Source organism: Rhinoraja longicauda, chromosome 28 (assembly GCF_053455715.1).
Source record: "Rhinoraja longicauda isolate Sanriku21f chromosome 28, sRhiLon1.1, whole genome shotgun sequence".
Classification (NCBI taxonomy): domain Eukaryota; kingdom Metazoa; phylum Chordata; class Chondrichthyes; order Rajiformes; family Arhynchobatidae; genus Rhinoraja; species Rhinoraja longicauda.
In genome coordinates this window covers 7,540,495-7,558,293 of record NC_135980.1, presented here as the reverse complement: position 1 = coordinate 7,558,293, position 17,799 = coordinate 7,540,495, and the positions used below count along the sequence as shown (strand labels likewise).

General features: G+C 42.0%; 1 protein-coding gene across 2 annotated transcripts in view; it reads left to right on the top strand.

Moving 5' to 3' along the window:
- Positions 1-17,799, top strand: part of LOC144607167 (mesoderm induction early response protein 2-like) — a 57,656-nt gene that overhangs the window by 19,642 nt on the left and 20,215 nt on the right. For both annotated transcript variants that reach the window (XM_078423829.1, XM_078423830.1), the window contains exons 2-6: positions 7,607-7,694; positions 9,667-9,788; positions 10,976-11,110; positions 13,921-14,044; positions 16,577-16,665. In XM_078423829.1, the coding sequence (XP_078279955.1) occupies positions 7,607-7,694; positions 9,667-9,788; positions 10,976-11,110; positions 13,921-14,044; positions 16,577-16,665 (558 nt within the window). The remainder of the gene's footprint in view (positions 1-7,606; positions 7,695-9,666; positions 9,789-10,975; positions 11,111-13,920; positions 14,045-16,576; positions 16,666-17,799) is intronic.

The following is a 17,799-nucleotide window of genomic DNA, read 5'->3' as shown; positions in this document are numbered from 1 at the left end:
AGCTGTGTTACTTGCTGTGTGCTAGTGGAAGTAGGATCAGAATTAGGATGGAAACAAAGTGCTGGAGCAACTCAGTGGGTCAGGCAGCACCTCTGGAGTAATGGAACAGGTGAAGGCAGAGATTGGTGATGGAATTCACCACCTTCACTGTGGGTCAGCACAGTGGGCAGTGGTAGAGTTGCTGCCTTACAGCACCAGGGCCCAGGTTCGATCCTGGCTACCGATGCAATCTGCATGGAGTTTGTACGTTCTCTCTGTGACCGCACGTTTTTTTACGGGTTCTCCTATTTCCTCCTACGTTCCAAAGACATGGAGGTGTGTAGGTTAATTGGCTTTGGCAAATGGTCCCCAGTGTGTAGGATAGTGCTAATGTTCGGGGTGATCGCCGGTCGGCGAGGACTCGGTGGGTCGAAGGGCCTGTTTTTTTCATGCTGGGTCTCTAAGGTCTAAAGGCACTGTGCTAGCTGAGGCTTTGGTGAATTGCGAGGTGTATTTAAAGGTCGAGTACTCAGGACCTGGCACTTGGATAGAGAATATTAGCTGGGTGATTTGAGGATCTGCTTGAACTTTACTTCAGCGCAATATCTCCACTGAATCCAAGGATCTCCGTGCCCATCACTGCTCAAAGTGGGGGGAGGGGGGAAAAGCTTTTGGGATGATATCGAGAAGCTTGATGCCCGACATCTGCGTCAAACAAGTTGAGTACAATACTTTGCTAACTACCCATCTACCTCTCTGTCATCTCTTCCTTCACACGTGGCCTCATTAACCACCTCGGTCGGAATCCACCAAACCAGAAAAGAAGTTCTTCAGTTTTGAGAAAGTGCTGAAGATGATTCAGTGCATTGTTCATTCAGTAGTTGTTGAAAAATTAATTTTCCCCATTCATTCCACACTTTTCCCCACAACTAAAGTCTGCCTCTCTATTTTGAAATGTATATCTGGCTGGCTCTTTTTGAAAGTTATTATTGAAGGAATGGAAAGGATCCATGACCGATTGTGTTTAAGCTTTTTCTACCTGGGTAAATGGGTGGCTTATTTATAGGGCAGAAAAAAAGACCATCTTGCATTGGAACCATTGAACATCTATATACTAAAACTTGTTTGTTTGTTCCTGAACTACAGCCAAAACGGTACACGATAGCGCAACAATTTTAGGCCCACCTTACTCACCATTGTCCCTTTCATGCTAATGGAAGAAGTTTCATTGAAATTGGTGTTATAATTTTAAAGTTATTCACATTTTAAAGTTTAAATCTCCGAGGGGAGGGAGGGAGGATGAGGGGGATGGAGTGAGGGGGAGGGGGGAGGAGAGGGTGCTGCACAAAGCACGAGAGGTTTGGGCACAACGGGTCCACTTGGTCTAGTGTGATTATATGCTTCGACGGTAGACACAAAATGCTGGAGTAACTCAGCGGGATAGGCAGCATCTCCGGAAAGAAGGAATGAGTGACGTTTCACTTCTTCAGTCTGAAGAAGGGTCTCAACCTGAAACGTCATGCAGTCCTTCTCTCCAGAGATGCTGCCTGCTCCGCTGGTACTCTAGCTTTTTGTGTCTATCTTCGGTGTAAACCAGCATCTCCAGTTCCTTCCTACATGTTATATGCTCCTAACCTGAAACACGAGGATTTTTTTCAGTTTCACATTTACTTGCAGTTTCATGTTTCAGTGGTCCAAGACCAAAGCCTGGCTCAGAACAAATCTTGGTAGGAACTCATTTTTCAGAACATGTTTGACAGAATGGATATTGTGACCTGCCTCTGAACATCATAGGTGGACACAAAAAGCTGGAGTAACTCAGTGGGTCAGACAGCATCTTTGGATAAAAGGAAAAGGTGATCTTTCGGGTTGAGACCCTTCTTCAAACATATTCAGATGCAGGTTTCAACCAACAACGGCAGTTCCTTCCTACACATTTTGTCTGCATATCATAGGATCACTTTACTGGCCCTGAGCCACAAAGTTTATGTTATTTGGGATCTGTGTGAAGCAGTTATGCTACAAGGGTAGAATAATGTTTTTAACACTGCCGGCTAGCCATAGGGTAAGTAATTTACTTAATAGTTTATTCCTTCATTTTGTAGCTGTATTTCATTCCATCCATTGGAGCCTCATTCTTTGCTATAATTGTATTTAATTTATAACATCATGTCATAAGTGACAGGAGCAGAATTAGGCCATTCAGCTCTGGAGCAAAGAAATGGATGACCTTTCGGGTCGAGACCCTTCAGATTGGTGTTGGAAGAGGGAGATGCATAGATAAGGAAATGTAAGATGTGAAAATGGGACAAAGGGAATGGAGACCAAGGAAAATGTAGAATAGATCATTATTGGCTGGGAGAAGATAACAACTACAAAGCAAGCAGAAATAAAATGTAGTCAGAGGATAAGACTGATCAGAGAACTGGGAAGGGGGAGGGATTTAGAAAGGAAAAACAAGGGTTACTTGAAGTTCGAGAAGTCAATATTCATACTGCTGGGGTGTAAGCTGCCCAAGGGAAATAGGTGCTGTTCCTCCAATTTGTGCTGGGCCTCACTGACAATGGAGGCGGCCCAGGACAGAAAGGTCAGTGTGGGAATGGGAGGGGGAGTTAAAGTGTTTAGCAACCGGGAGATCAGATAGGTTTAGGCAGACTGAGCGGAGTTGTTCAGCGAAACGATCGCCGGGCCTGCGCTTGGTCCTGCCGATATATAGGAGTCCACACCTGGAAGAGCGGATACAATGGAGGTGGTGCAAATGATCCTCCACTTCACCTGAAAAGATTTTGGGGTCCTTTGATGGCAGGAGTGGAGCTGTGGGATATCGAGGAGACCCTAGTGAAGGCTTCATCTACGAATGGAGGGGAACCCCCCTTTCCTGAAAGAATGAGGACATCTCGGATGTCCTGGTATGGAACACCTCATCTTGGGTGCAGATGTGGCACAGACGGAGGAATTGGGAGTAGGGGATAGTCTTTACAGGAAGCAGGATGGGATGAAGTGTAGATGTTCACAATGTTTTTGTGAACGTGGCATATGCAACAAATGCACCATCAGGCTATGTGTTCATATGTGCACTTAACAAACACTTGGTCAGCTGCAGCTGTTAATAGTTCATTTCCAAATTAATTTGTTTTGTGCCCCTTCAAACATGGTAAGAGTCATGACTAAATAATCCTGTTGATTCCATGTTGCCCTAGAGAATGCTGGAAATGCAAATCCAATCCTCTTTGGAAACTTTTTTTTTAATAATGCAAACTTCCAATGCACAGTAATAGATTTCCCTGACATTTTGAAACTGGGCATTTAGATTTACAATTTACACTACACTTCTCCTTGTATGGGGAGAGGGTTGATATAAAAAACGGGCCATAAATACGGCTTATTGAAAGCATTATTAAGATACGGGAGCAGAATTAGGCCATTCAATCATCGAGTCGCCCCGACTGTGGATGGATTGACTGCCCCGACCGCAGGAGAACAAGAGGAAGCAGATTGAACTTTATTGCCTGCCATCACAGTGAGGAATGTGGAATTCACTCTGGTGGATGTTTATGTTAACTTTTATGTGGTCGGTTGCTTTTGGCTCGTATGGCAACTCAAATTTCACTGTACCTTAATTGTGACAATAAACTGACCTTGAAACCTTGAATCTGCTCCGCCATTTAATCATGGCTGATCTGTTTTTCCCTCTTTGCCCCTTTCTCCTGACTTCTCCCCTTAATCATTGATGCCCTTACTAACCAAGAATCAATCACTGCTTTAAAAATACCCAACGGCATGGCTTCCACAGCCATCTGTGGCAATTAAATCTACAGATTTACCACCCTCTGGTTAAAGAAATTCCTCCTCCTCCATTCTAAAGGCATTTCCTTTTATTCTGAGACTGCCCGCTAGCCCTGGACTATCCAACTACTGGAACCGTTCTATCCACATCTGCTCTGTCCAGGCCTTTCATTATTTGGTAGGTTTCAAGAGATCCCCCCCCCCCCCACATCCTAAACTCCAGCGAGCATAGGCCCGGAGCCATCGAACACTTCTCGTACATTAACCCAATCATCCCCATTATTGTATGCCTCCTCTGGACTCTCTCCAACAAAAGCACATCCTTTCTTGGATATGGTGCCCAAATTTAAAAGTAATGGACCTACTGTTTTCAATTGGGGTTCTCTGATTCAATGTTATCCAATGTTATTGTTGGAGATGTGTAGATAACTTGGTCAAAGTAATAAAGATTTGGGAACATCAAAAGTTCATCTTGAAGAGGTTTAAGATGTTCCAGAGCTTTGGGAGTGGGTGGATGAAAGCCTCCCTGCAAGTGATGGAGAAGTTAACGTAGAGAATGTACAAGAGACCTGAATTGGAACGACTCTCAGTCTGAAGAAGGGACTCGACCCAAAACGTCACCCATTCCTTCACTCCAGAGATGCTGCTTGTCCTGCTGAACTACTCCAGCATTTTGTGTCTATCTTCGGTTTAAACCGGCATCTGCAGTTCCTTCCTAAACGTGAATTGGAAGGTTGTTGGATAGAAATGGGGAGGAATTGAGGTGGTGGATAAATTTGACAACCAGGAAGATTGTCGCTGATCCGAGGAATGTATTGGGTCACTGGCAATGGTGAATGGACCTGTTGCTACTTGAGGTAAGAGCAACAATTTCTTTTAGATAATCTCAAGTTTCTGGATGATGGGAGGCAAGCTTAAACAGCATTTGAATAGTCGAGAGATAACAAAGGCATGCCTGGGGTATCACAATAGTTGTGCTAAGATAAGTGTCATTGGGTAATTCTTGAAGGAGGTCTTGCCAGCTCATTTCTGGGTAAGATATCAAAATTGCAAATTATTTCCTCGTTGACTGTAAACACGAGCTGCCTGCTTAGCCACCGCTCTGCTCTTGTTACACCATGACAGTATGGCTAAGCACAGCTCCAATGCCATGTATAAATTCACCAAAAACACTACTGTGGATGGCCGAATCACCGGTGGCGAGGGGTCAGTGTGCGAGAGAGAGAGAGAGCACCTGGTGCCACAATGACCTCTCGCTCATCGTCAGCAAGATCGAGGGACCGATCATTGACGTCAGAAATGGGAAGTCAGGAGACTGCACGCTAGTTTTCATTGGTGGAGAGAGCAGCTTCACATCCCTTGGGCATTAGCATCTTGGATGACCTGTTGTGTGGTCAGATGTAGAAACAATCACAAAGGTGTGCCAGCTCCTCCACCTAAGAAGTCACAGAGATTTGGTTTGTCTCCGAATATGCGGACAAACCTTTACAGTGGAAAGTGTAAAGGTGGAAAGTATCCCGACTGGTTGCATCATTGCCAGTTGTGGCAATTCCAATACACAGGAACGCAAGAGGCTGAAAGTGTTAGTCTTAGCCCTATCCATCATGGAAACAGTGTTGGAAAGGATACAATGGCCTGGAGAACTCAGTGGGTCAGGGAACATCTTTGAAGGATATGGCTAGGTGAAGTTTCAGATATGGGCCCTCTCCAGGCACCCACCATCAAGCCCATCTGAACGAGCTGCTACCTCAAGAATGTGGCATCTATCATCAAGGATCCTCACCATGCCCTCTTCTCATTGCTTCTGTCAGGCAGAAGATACCGAAGCCTGAAATCCCACACCACACAGTTCATGATCAACTTCTTTCCTTCAACATTCAGGTTCTTGGACCAACCACTCTGGACTTTTGTTTTCTAATTATGTTTGTGTACGAATATCTTTTTGCACAATATTTTAGAAGTTTATATGTAAATCATGAGAGGAATATATGGGTAGATGCACAGAGTCTCTTGCCCAGAGTAGGAGAATCGAGGACCAGAGGACATGGGTTCAAGGTGAAGGGGAAAAGATTTAATAGGAATCTGAGGGGTAACTTTTTCACACAATAGGTGGTGGGTGTATGGAACAAGCTGCCAGAGGAGGTCGTTGAGGCTGGGACTATCCCATCGTTTAAGAAACAGTTAGACAGGTACATGGATAGGACAGGTTTGGAGGGACCAAGAGCAGGCAAGTAGGACAAGTGCAGCTGGGACATTGCTGGGCAAGTTGGGCCAAAGGGCCTGTTTCCACATTGTATCACTCTATTTCTGTAACACTATTGTGTGCAATTATTGTCTTATTGCACTTGAGTCTCTGTGCCTGGGCTGCTGCAAGCTAGATTTTTCACCATACCTGTACCTCACTGTACTTGCGCATCTGACAATAAACTTGGACATGAATTACCCAGTTATTTCTCAGACTTTTTAAACCACAGAGTATGGAATTGATAACTTGGGAATGGAATTATATCAAAACTAATAGCTTGCTTTCACTCTAATTTCTTGGAGGAAACCTTTTGCAAGATGTGAAAATTAAAAAAAGCAAATTCCTGGAAATACTCAGCAGGTCAGGCCACGTCGATAGGAAGAGAAACAGAGTTTGCCTTGCAGGTTGAAAACCCTTCATCCAACCCTAATCCTTGGTCAGAACATGGTCTTTGACAACATTAACTCTGTTTATCTTTCCATGGATGCAACCTGACCGGAGTATTAACTAAGCATTCTTTTTTATTTTACATGTTGCAGCCAGTCTGACAACTCACAGGGATTGAAGGAGATAGTGCTGAGGTTGAACTGGGCGTTTTCCGCAGTGGCATTTTCAGACACTTTTTCCAAGGAGCAACCTGTAGATAATGAAGGACCAAGCAATGTTCCTTGGGATTGCTTGTTGTGGGGCAATGAGAAAAGTGTTCTCTGTTTTTTTTGTTGCCATTTCACAAGTTTAAGAATGGGGTACTTGTGAATAATCCAGACCAAATGCCAGGATAAGATGCTTTTTCTGGTTTGAGTATACCTTTGGTACATTGGGTGTTTTCAGCACATTGAGGTGTATTTATTTCCTCAACTCCCCTGATGATTGAGTTTTAATACTCGTATTTCTCAGCTATTAAAAGTGGATGTTAAATATTAAATGTGGCGCCCTTTTTGTTGCAACTCTTAGCATATCTTGGGTATGCAAACAAAGAATATCACTGTGACGTCACATGTGACAATAAAGTATCATTCATTCATTCACGGTTGTTTCCTCTAAGTATAAATGTATAGATATTTTAGTTTTAGAGAGACAGCATGGAAACTGGTCCTTTGTCATATCGTGTCCACACCAGTCATTGATCACTCGTTCACGCTAGTTCTATGTTATCCACTTTCTCATCCACTTCTTGCACACCAGCGGCAATTTAGAGGCTAACTCACCTACAAACCACACATCTTTGTGATGCAGGAGGAAACCGATACACCAGGAGGAAAGCAAGAGTCACTGGGAGAACGTGCAAACTCTGTGCAGATAGCATCGGAGGTCACTTATTTCACAAAATGCTGGAGTAACTCAGCAGGTCAGGCAGCATCTCAGGAGAGAAGGAATGGAATGGGTGATGTTTTGGGTCAAGACCCTTCTTCAGGCATCCGAGGTCACGATCGAAACTGGGCCTCTGGTGCTGTGAGGCAGCAGGTCCATCAGCTGCAGCACTGTATCCCTCCCTTCAATATGTGTTGTACAATATCAGTGGGCAATATAGTTTTAAAGGAAGCTAATGCCTTATGTTGTGACCAAAATTAATTGTTTTTCATTTTGTATTTTTAGGCCTCTGTTGGTAGACAGAGTCCTCGGGTGGTGTTATATCGAACACAGAATCTATGTTCCTTAGAAAACAGACTTCAGTCTGGAGGAGGTATAGTAAGCAAACTGTTTGTAAAATGCACTTTCTTTTTATCTGGAATATGTTCTTGTCTGGCAGCTTGCAAGTGCAAGACATTTTAAAATTAATTTATGAACACAAGGCATTGGAGCAGGAGTGGGCCTTTGAGCCTGCGCTACCATTCACCAAGAACATCGCTGAACTTTTCCCTCTGCCTTTTCCAGCCCTATCACCATAAGCTTTAAATATCCCCAAATCATATTAATCCATGTTTTATATGAAGAAATCAATTGATCCTCCAAATAGAGAATTTCAAAGGTTCATCATCCTCTAAGTGAAGCCATTTTTCCGTATCTCTGATCTTACTCCTTGTACGCCTCCTGTGCTCTCTGGTCCTAAACTCTTTGGTCGAGGGAAATATCCTCCCTGCATCTAGCCTATCTTGCCCACTAATCATTTTTGTTGCTCCTGTTAGAGGGGAATAATGCTAATTTTGGGGGAAATCCTGGACAATTTTCTAGATATATTGGGTCTAGTATTTAGCATTGGAGATGAAGCTTAAACAGAACAATTGAACTTTTTTTAAACAGTCTAAGGCAGCCTTTTTTCTGAGCATTATAAGTTCTAGGAGCAGAATTAGGCCATTCGGCCCATCAAGTCTCTGCCATTCAATCATGGCTGATCTATCTTTCCCTCTCAATCCCATTCTTATGCCTTTGCCCCATAGCCCCTGACATGCTTACTCATCAAGAATCTGTCAATCTCCGCCTTAAAAGTATCCATTGACTTGGCCTGTGCAAATGCATTCCACAGATTCGCCACCCTCTGACTAAAGAAGTTCCTTCTCGTCTCCTTTCTGATCATACGTCCTTTTATTCTGAGCCCATAGGCCTCTGATCCTAGACTCTCCCACTAGTGGAAACATCCTCTCCATAATCATTCAGCCAATCTGCTATACATGCTAGTATCTTGCCTCTGATGCCATGGGCTTCATCTTTAGCAGCCTCACATGCGGCACCTTATCAAAAATCTCATGTTCTTTATGGTCTCTAAAATCTTACCAACCACTGAAGTCAGGCTAACCGGCCTATTGTTTCCTCTCTTCTGCTTCGCGCTCTTCTTGAACAGCGGAGTAATATTTGCAATTTTCCAACTGTCTGAGACCATCCCTGACTCGTGAGATCACAACTAATGCCTCCACAATTTCTAAAGCCACCTCTTTCAGACTCCTGCGGTCCAGGTGACTTATCCACCTTCAGACCTTTCAGCTTCCCAAGCACTTTCTCTTTTGTGATAATCACTCCACTAACTTCCACCTCCTGACTCTCGAGTTTCTGGCACATTGCTGGTGTCTTCCAGTGTGAAGACTGATGAAAAGAACATATTCATTTCTTTAATCCCCATTATCTATTCTCCAGCATAATTTTCCAGTGGTCCAATGTCCACTCTTGCCTATTTCTTACTCTTTATATATCTGAATGAACATTTGTTATCCTCTTTTATATTTTTGCCCAGCGTATTTTCGTATTTCATCTTTTCTCTCTATTGCCTTTTTTAATTACCTTCTGTTGCTTTTTTTAAATCCTCCCAATCCTCTAGGGTCCCACTAATCTTTGCAATGTTATATGCCTTCCCTTTTAGCTTCATGCTGATTATTTTTAATAGCTAGTCTCTCACTTGTTTCTTTGGATCCTGCTGCACTGAATGGTATAGCCTTAAAGGAACACCTCTGAAAAAAAAAATTGTGTGTTCAAACACAAAATCTCTGTAATAAGACAGTTAGTATTTGGTACAAATATAGAATTCCATCTCAAACAATGCTTTCGCAGTTAATCATTCTTAGTGGGTCCAAGATATTGAGTGTTTTCTTTTAAAGTTGAAAATTAATTAACTGTTTTGAAAATCAGTGTTTTATATCGATTAGTTTTGATGTATTGAATTATGTGCTTCAGGCTGTGGAAGAAAATGTGTAATCGTTGAATTTTGTGTTTTTGGTCCATTATAGCCGGCTCAATGGGCTCAGCAGATCACAGATTCAACTTAGCCGATATCCTGTCTCACAATTACACTCCTCGGGAAGAAGAGGAGACGCCGGAGGCAGATAAATCGTTTGAAGATCTGGAAAGGGTAAATATTTTTAAATTTCCAATGAAACTTGCATTCCTCACTGGTAGAAACCTACTGAGTGATTTTGATCAAGTGGATCAGAATGACAATAGACAATAGACAATAGGTGCAGGAGTAGGCCATTCGGCCCTTCGAGCCAGCACCGCCATTCAATGTGATCATGGCTGATCATTCTCAATCAGTACCCCGTTCCTGCTTTCTCCCCATACCCCCTGACTCCGCTATCCTTAAGAGCTCTATCTAGCTCTCTCTTGAATGTATTCAGAGAATTGGCCTCCACTGCCCTCTGAGGCAGAGAATTCCACAGATTCACAACTCTCTGACTAAAAAAGTTTTTCCTCATTGTTCTAAATGGCCTACCCCTTATTCTTAAACTGTGGCTCCTGGTTCTGGACTCCCCCAACATTGGGAACATGTTTCCTGCCTCTAACATGTCCAACCCCTTAATAATCTTATACGTTTCGATAAGATCCCCTCTCATCCTTCTAAATTCCAGTGTATACAAACCTAGTCGCTCCAGTCTTTCAACATAGGACAGTCCCGCCATTCCGGGAATTAACCTAGTAAACCTACGCTGCACGCCCTCAATAGCATGTCTCTCAAAGGTGGATACAAAATGCTGGAGTAACTCAGCGGGATAGGCAGCATGTGTCTCAAATGTCTTTTCATCTTTCCTTCCACATTTCTGTCACTATCCCACCCAACCACCACCCCGAATGCAGCAACAAAATGTAGATGAGAAAGATCGTGTAGCTCAACTACAGAATTCTTTGAATGTTAAAAGCAGTATGTTTATTTTTGACAATTGAGCAAAGGTAGACGAATTCCCTCTGTTCAGTACTTTAGTTGTTTACTCTAATTGCTGACAGACAGCTATACTTTAACAGATGTGTGGTGTTAAAAATAAAATCACTTGGTTGTTTTATTAAGCACTACTTGGCTCAGAGCAGCAAAGAGATTTTGGAGCTGAATAATTAATTAACAGATAATTTAAATAAAGTCCAGATAAGATTTTGTAAAAATAAATGTGATGATGTGATTTAATTTAAACTTGCCATGTGTAATTACATTCCAATGTGTTTGTGAAACATCCTTTTATTGTATTGTATTTGTATTTAAAAGCCTTCGTTCAAAGGGGAAATAAAGAACTAAGATCCACTAATATTTGTTTTAATCTCCTTATGAAGGAAAGTGATGTCCCTCTGGAAGAACTCCTAGCACTTTATGGCTATGAAGCATCCGATCCAATCTCTGAACATGAAAGTGAGGGCAGCTCCCCCAGCGAACTTGCTGACAACTTACCGGATATGACCCTCGATAAGGTCAGAACTGTTGAGAGATCAATTAATGTGATAGTCATACAACATGGGCAGCATGGTGGCATAGTGGTAGAGCTACTGCCTTACAGCGCCGGAGACCTGGGTTTAATTCTGACTATGGGTGCTTATCTGTATGGAGTTTGTACGCCCTTCCCTTGACCTGCATGGGTTTTCTTGGAGAACTTCGGTTTCCTCCCACACTCCAAAAAATTACAGGTTTGTAGGTTAATTGGCTTGGTATAAACGTAAAATATTCGCTGGTGTGTGTAGGGTAATGTTAATATGCGCAGGGGGGGTCGCTGGTCGGTGCGGACTCGGTGGGCCGAAAGGACTGTTTCCGCACTGTATCTCTAAACCAAACTAGACACCAAAGCTGGCTCTTTTTTTTTTTTTAGAGATACAGCTCGGAAACAGGCCCTTCGGCCCACCGAGTCCGCGCCGCCCAGCGATCCCCGCACATTAACACTATCCTACACACACTAGGGACAATTTTTACATTTACCCAGTCAATTAACCTACATACCTGTACGTCTTTGGAGTGTGGGAGGAAACCGAAGATCTCGGAGAAAACCCACGCAGGTCACGAGGAGAACGTACGAACTCCGTACAGACGGCGCCCGTAGTCAGGATCGAACCCGAGTCTCCGGCGCTGCATTCGGTGTAAGGCAGCAAGTCTACCGCTGCGCCACCGTGCCGCCTTCCGGCCATCAAGTCCGTGTTGATTATCTAGACTAACTTCTTAACACCAACACCTTGTGAATCTCCTGGGATCTTCAAAATAATAAACCAATTATTACCGATATATTAGGTTGATCAAAAGCTGTTCATGGGAGATCTGATAGACGGCCGTGATGTGTTCTTTGACATAATTGAAAATTTTGAATCCTTCTGAAAATGTGATCTTTCCAAAGATCTCGACAGATTTAGAGCTTGCATTTAATAATCCCAATTCTTTATTTTATAGATAATATATAGATTGTTGTTTATACCTGATTAATGTGGAAAAACGCCTTCTGGGTAAATGTTGATTAGCATCCAAATCTGCATCATTGCTGGGGTACAAAATCATGAGAGGAATAGCTCGTGTAGATGCACAGTCTCTTGCCCAGAATAGGGGAATCGAGGACCAGAGGACAGGTTCAAAGAGAAGGGGAAAAGATTTAATAGGAATCCTAGGGGTAACTTTTTCACACAAAGGGTGGTGGGTGTATGGAACAAGCTGCCAGAGGAGGTAGTTGAGGCTGGGACTATCGTATCGTTTAAGAAACAGTTATACAGGTACATGGATGGGACAGGTTTGGAGGGATATGGACCAAACGCAGGCAAGTGGGACTAGTGTAGCCGGGACATTGTTGGCCAGTGTGGGCAAGTTGGGCCGAAGTTGTTTCCACACTGTATCACTCTATGACTCTATGTGAAATATACTGTTTCTCTGCCCCTATCTGTTCTCCAGCATCTCTTCCCATCAACTTGAATGTAATGTTTTCTTAAACCTCTATAGAGAATGGAAAAGCATACTTCACAATTGTTGCCATAATCTACTTAATTATCACCATTGAATAAAACACTTCTTAACAATCCACTTGAATGCAGAAACCATTGAATCATAAGAAACCTTGTCAGTCGGGAATAATAGCCATTGGGAACATTTAAGTTTAACTTGCAAATAAATTGGAAAAATGTTAAAAATTTGAGGGAGGGTAAAATCCCACAAGAATGAGGAAATGCTGGTTGATGTACTAGCTAACACCTGAAACGTTTGCGCGTGATTAGACAAGTAAAATCTACCTTTTGTCAAGGTAAAGCTTGGATAAAATATTTGGCCTTTAATTTTAAACCAGTTTAGTTTAGAGATACAGTATAGAAACAGGCCATTCGTCTGCACCGACCAATCCCTGCACATTAACACAATTCCACACACACTTTTGCATTTATACCAACCCAATTAACAATTTCAACAACAAATTAACAATTGACAATTTTACATTTATACCAACCCAATTAACCTACAAACCTGTGCGTCTTTGGAGTGTGGGAGGAAAGCGAAGATCCCTGAGAAAACACACGCCGGTCACAGGGAGAACGTACAACCTCCGTACAGACGAGCACCAGAACGTTGGTCTCTGGTGCTGTAAGGTAGCAAAACTACCGCTGCCTACTGTGTCATCCTTTGTTTCCAAATCTTACAATTAATATTTAGTAAATTACTTAAGATCTATTCTTGTGGCTTAACTCCCTTAAGATGCTTTGCAGCTTGATTCCAGTAGTTCATTGGACAAAAGACCCATAACAAAAACATTCTTTGAACATTTCATAATTTCCAATAAAGTTATTAAAATCCACTAAATTGATCTTCCACTATGAACTCACTCAACTTCTATGGTCCAAATGGGCATTAAGCTAGTAGAACTGCTGCCTTACAGCACCAGGTTTCAGCCTGACCTTGTGTGCTGTCTGTAAAGTTTGCACATTCTCCCTGTGTGGATTCGCTCTAGGTGCTCTGCTTTCTTCCAATATCCCAAAGGTGTGCTGGTTTGCAGGTAAATTAGCCTCTCTACAATTGCCCCGAGTGTGTAAGGAGTGGATAAGAAAGAGGGATGCCAGAACTAGTGTGAACGGGTGATTGCTGATCGGCGTGAACCTGGTGGGCTGAAGGGCCTTTTACCATGCTGTATCTCTCAACTAATCAAGCTGTGAAAATAATGCAAAAGAGCTCAAACTCTGAAATTCTCTGAGAAACGAGACATGAATTGCAGCAACAGAAGTAACCAAACAATTAAACATAAATAATAAACCCTTCACTTTGTCGACAGGAACAAATAGCTAAAGATCTTCTTTCTGGAGAAGAGGAGGATGAAACCCAATCTTCAGCAGACGATTTGACTCCATCAGTTACTTCCCATGAGGCATCAGATCTTTTTCCCCACCCTTTGAGATGTAAGTTGTAAGACATGGTTTATCAAAACCTTACGGAGGTTGCTATTTAACCCATTGTGTTTTATTCATGCAAACACCAATGGACTATTCACTGCCACACTCTGCCACGTTGCTGTATTTAATTGTTTTTTAATTTTTTTTTAAAAGACACTTTACCTGTAAAGTGTTAATTTTTCTGCAGAAAACAGTACAATGATATTACTGGTTTGAGCTCCTGTCGTTTCCCCCATTACCTCACCAGATATTAGAGGTGAACATATTTTTATTTTGTCCTGCCAACATACTCAAAGGATATAGAGAAAGGAGGAATGATCCTGTCCGATTATGTTAGGAAAAGCTCCTTAACGTCCAATAGTGACTGGTCCAAATCAATGTTGGCTAGTTATACTCAACAAACAGGCTTTGACACAGACAACGCGATTTACTCTGATTAAATAGATGGAGATTATTGATAATCCCTCGTGATCATTCCAAGTTTTCCTCGTGTGAAACAATAAATTAGTAACTCTTAATCTATTCGATGCTAGTTATCTTTTTCACTTTAGTCTCATTAAAATAGTCTGTTCAGCCTTCTGTGCTGATTGTTGTTCTCTGTGTATTGTGTACCTCCGATTGCATTAAGTTCACAATTCATGCAACTTTGTCCTGAATTTCTGAAGCACGTAAACAAATGGGTTATTTTTAAATATGTAGTTTGAAGTTGAAAATTTGTTACATTTCTGCATATTCTACTCCTTTGGGAAAGATACCTGGCAGTTTGACTTCTTTTCTAAGCTCTCTTGGGTCCTGGTATTGTCCAGATTAATGTAAACACATAGGAGGCAAAGTTGGTCATTGTATTTCCAAATAAGAACACACAAATTTTCTCATAAATGCCCATGGAGCCTACTCGACATCTTGAATCACAATTGCCCCATCTATAACCTCAGTTCCATATTCCCAGCTACCTCTAGGAATCTTTCACTTCCTTGTCTTCAAGAATCTATTTAACTCTGACCCGATGGGACGGACTCCACTTGAATCCGGCTGGGACCAGACTCCTGGCAAACCATATAACCAGAGGTGTAGATAGAGCTTGAAACTAAATAGGAGGGGAGGGTCATCAAATTGGAAGTGTAAGGGTGGAATTAAAAGGAGAGTACGGAAAAAGTTACAGAAGTCTCCAGAAGTAATAGAACAGAAAGTTTAATGGGTAAGAAAGTAAAGGGCCTGTCCCACGTAGGCGATTTTTTTAGGCGACTGTCAAAGTCGTAGCAGATCGCCAAAAGTTTCTTTTACCCGACGACAATGACCACGACAATGCAGAGATTACACCGTCTTCGGAAACATCGCAAAATTCCCACCCTGTTAATGCTTCTCCGGCGTCCTAATTTTCGCTGAAATCACTGACAAGTCGGTAAGTACTTGAGAGTTTTGAAATATAACATCTTGCCCGGGTTACTTGAAAACCAAGCTTCATGGTAACAAGGCATAAACTGGATTGACTTCCAGTTTACTAATAGCAGTATTAATAAATTTAATTTTAAAAGTGGTTAAATGGATTTTTGTGAAAAGTGTGTGGGCATTCTTTGAAAATGTACAGGAGATGCATAACTGGTTTCTGGGTTGCATATCTGGGTTGGGAGCTCACTTTAAATGTGATCGCTGATGGCCATAAACATCGTGAAAATTCCCACGCTTACCTGACCGTCAAACTGTCGCCTCCAATCTGCCTGTCAAATGTCCTGACGGTAAATAAATTGGTTAAACACGAGTATTTTATGGTATCTTGAAATGACTTTACTTATTTTAATATTACGTGCTTCTAAATGCATCTAAGAGAAACTAGCAAACCCGGGGACAGCATGCGACAGCGCCCGCAATAAGCAACGATACCTGGCGACAAGCCAGCTGTCACCGAGAAATTTCACTCCGGTTGATTTCTCAGCGACACGCTGAGATCCACTATGATTCTTGGAAGACTCCTCACGATCGTGCCCGCGACACCCCGGTGAACTGTCGGCGACAGCCTAGTCACCGGCAGTAGCCTTAAAATCGCCTAAAGTTGAGTAAAATCAGGACCGGTGTGAGATGTGAGGTCTGACTGACTGAGTTACTCCAGCACTTTGTGCCTTTTTTGTAAACCAGCATCTGCAGTTCCATGTATCTAAAGTTGATGGTGGGTTAAGATCCTATTTAGAATGCTCTTGCAAAGTCTTCAGAGCTTTCTGCCAGGCATCTTATTCCGCCATGCAACTTTGTAGAGGTTGAGAAAAAGACGAATGCTAAAATAAGTTTTTGTTTAATTGAATAATACATAACTGTTTCAATTATTAAATGTAATGTAATTCGTATTATTTATAGATAATTTTAATAGAGTAAATAAAGATCAGAGGAAGTTCTGATTCAGGAATTCAGTTCCACAAATCAATTCTTGAGTTTTATAAGAGTTGATTGTGTAGCTGCACGAAGTAACAAAAAATAATTATTGCACCCCTCAATTACATTTAACAATATAATTTGGATATAGATTATGTTTTATTTGCTTTCTAGCTAATTCTATTGAAGATGATAAGGAACTTTCCTTAACGGATGAGGATTCTGAAGAAGATGATTCTATTTTGTCGAATGACTGTAAAAAGGTTAGTGCCTGTTGGCATAGATTAGTGTATATCCATCAGCCTGTAAATGTATGGGTCCAGGAGATGCCATCTTTACAGGGTTGGTCATAACATTTTCTGCAGCTTCAACAACAAAAGTGCTTGTTCTTCCCACATTTTTCTCTCTTTTGCATCCGCCTTCTATCTATTTTGTTTTTCCCCACTTTTGTTGTGCTTTGATAACACTTCAGATTATTGGAGTAGCATGCAACTGAGCTGCTCGTATCGGACAATCTGTGGTTAAATGGATGCGTGCGAGAAGATCATAGGAACATTCATTGAGGTGCTGAGAGGGAAAAATAGACCAGCCATGATCAAATGGCAGAGTAGATTCGATGGGCTGAATTGCCTAATTCTTCTATGACTTATGGTCTATGGTATTTTTATACTTTCAGCTGGCTGTCATATATGGAAGTATTATATTGAATAAAAATATTTGTAAGACTTGTTTTATAGAAATTGATTGCAGAATCAAATTATTAAGATCTAGAGTAATTTTTCAGAGAAGTAATGTACATCGTAAAACCCTGATAATGCAGCATGCTTAGGACCCTGGGTTCCAGACAACAGATTTTCTGCTTTGTTTTAAGGTGTTATGCAATATTGCAAGAAATTTCCTCGTAAACCCCAATAAATGTAAAAGGAATACAGGACCCTGCTCAGTTGAAAGGGAGCATACGAAATGGCACCCCAGTGAGTTGAATGGGAATGTGGGAACCGAGGCCCCAGTAAATTAAAAACAGACATGGTCCCAGTGGGAGTAGGAAAATAACTGTAGATGCTGGTACAAATCGAAGGTATCACAAAATGGTGGAGTAACTCAGCAGGTCAGGCAGCATCTCTGGAGAGAAGCAATGTGTGACGTTTCAGGTCGATACCCTTCTTCAGAGGTGAATTTAGAGAATATGGGAACTCCATCCCCAGCAAGTCAGGAGGGAGCATGGATCTGTCCTCCGATGAATGTGAAGAGAAACGGCAAACGTCAGCTGATTAGCCAGATGCCAATACTGGGATTTCTGAATCGTTGGATTGCAGGTTATTGGAATTTTTCTGCACTGAGTTTTATTGCAGAAGGTCTAGATTACAAAGATGGCTAAATATACATTTATACTAAAT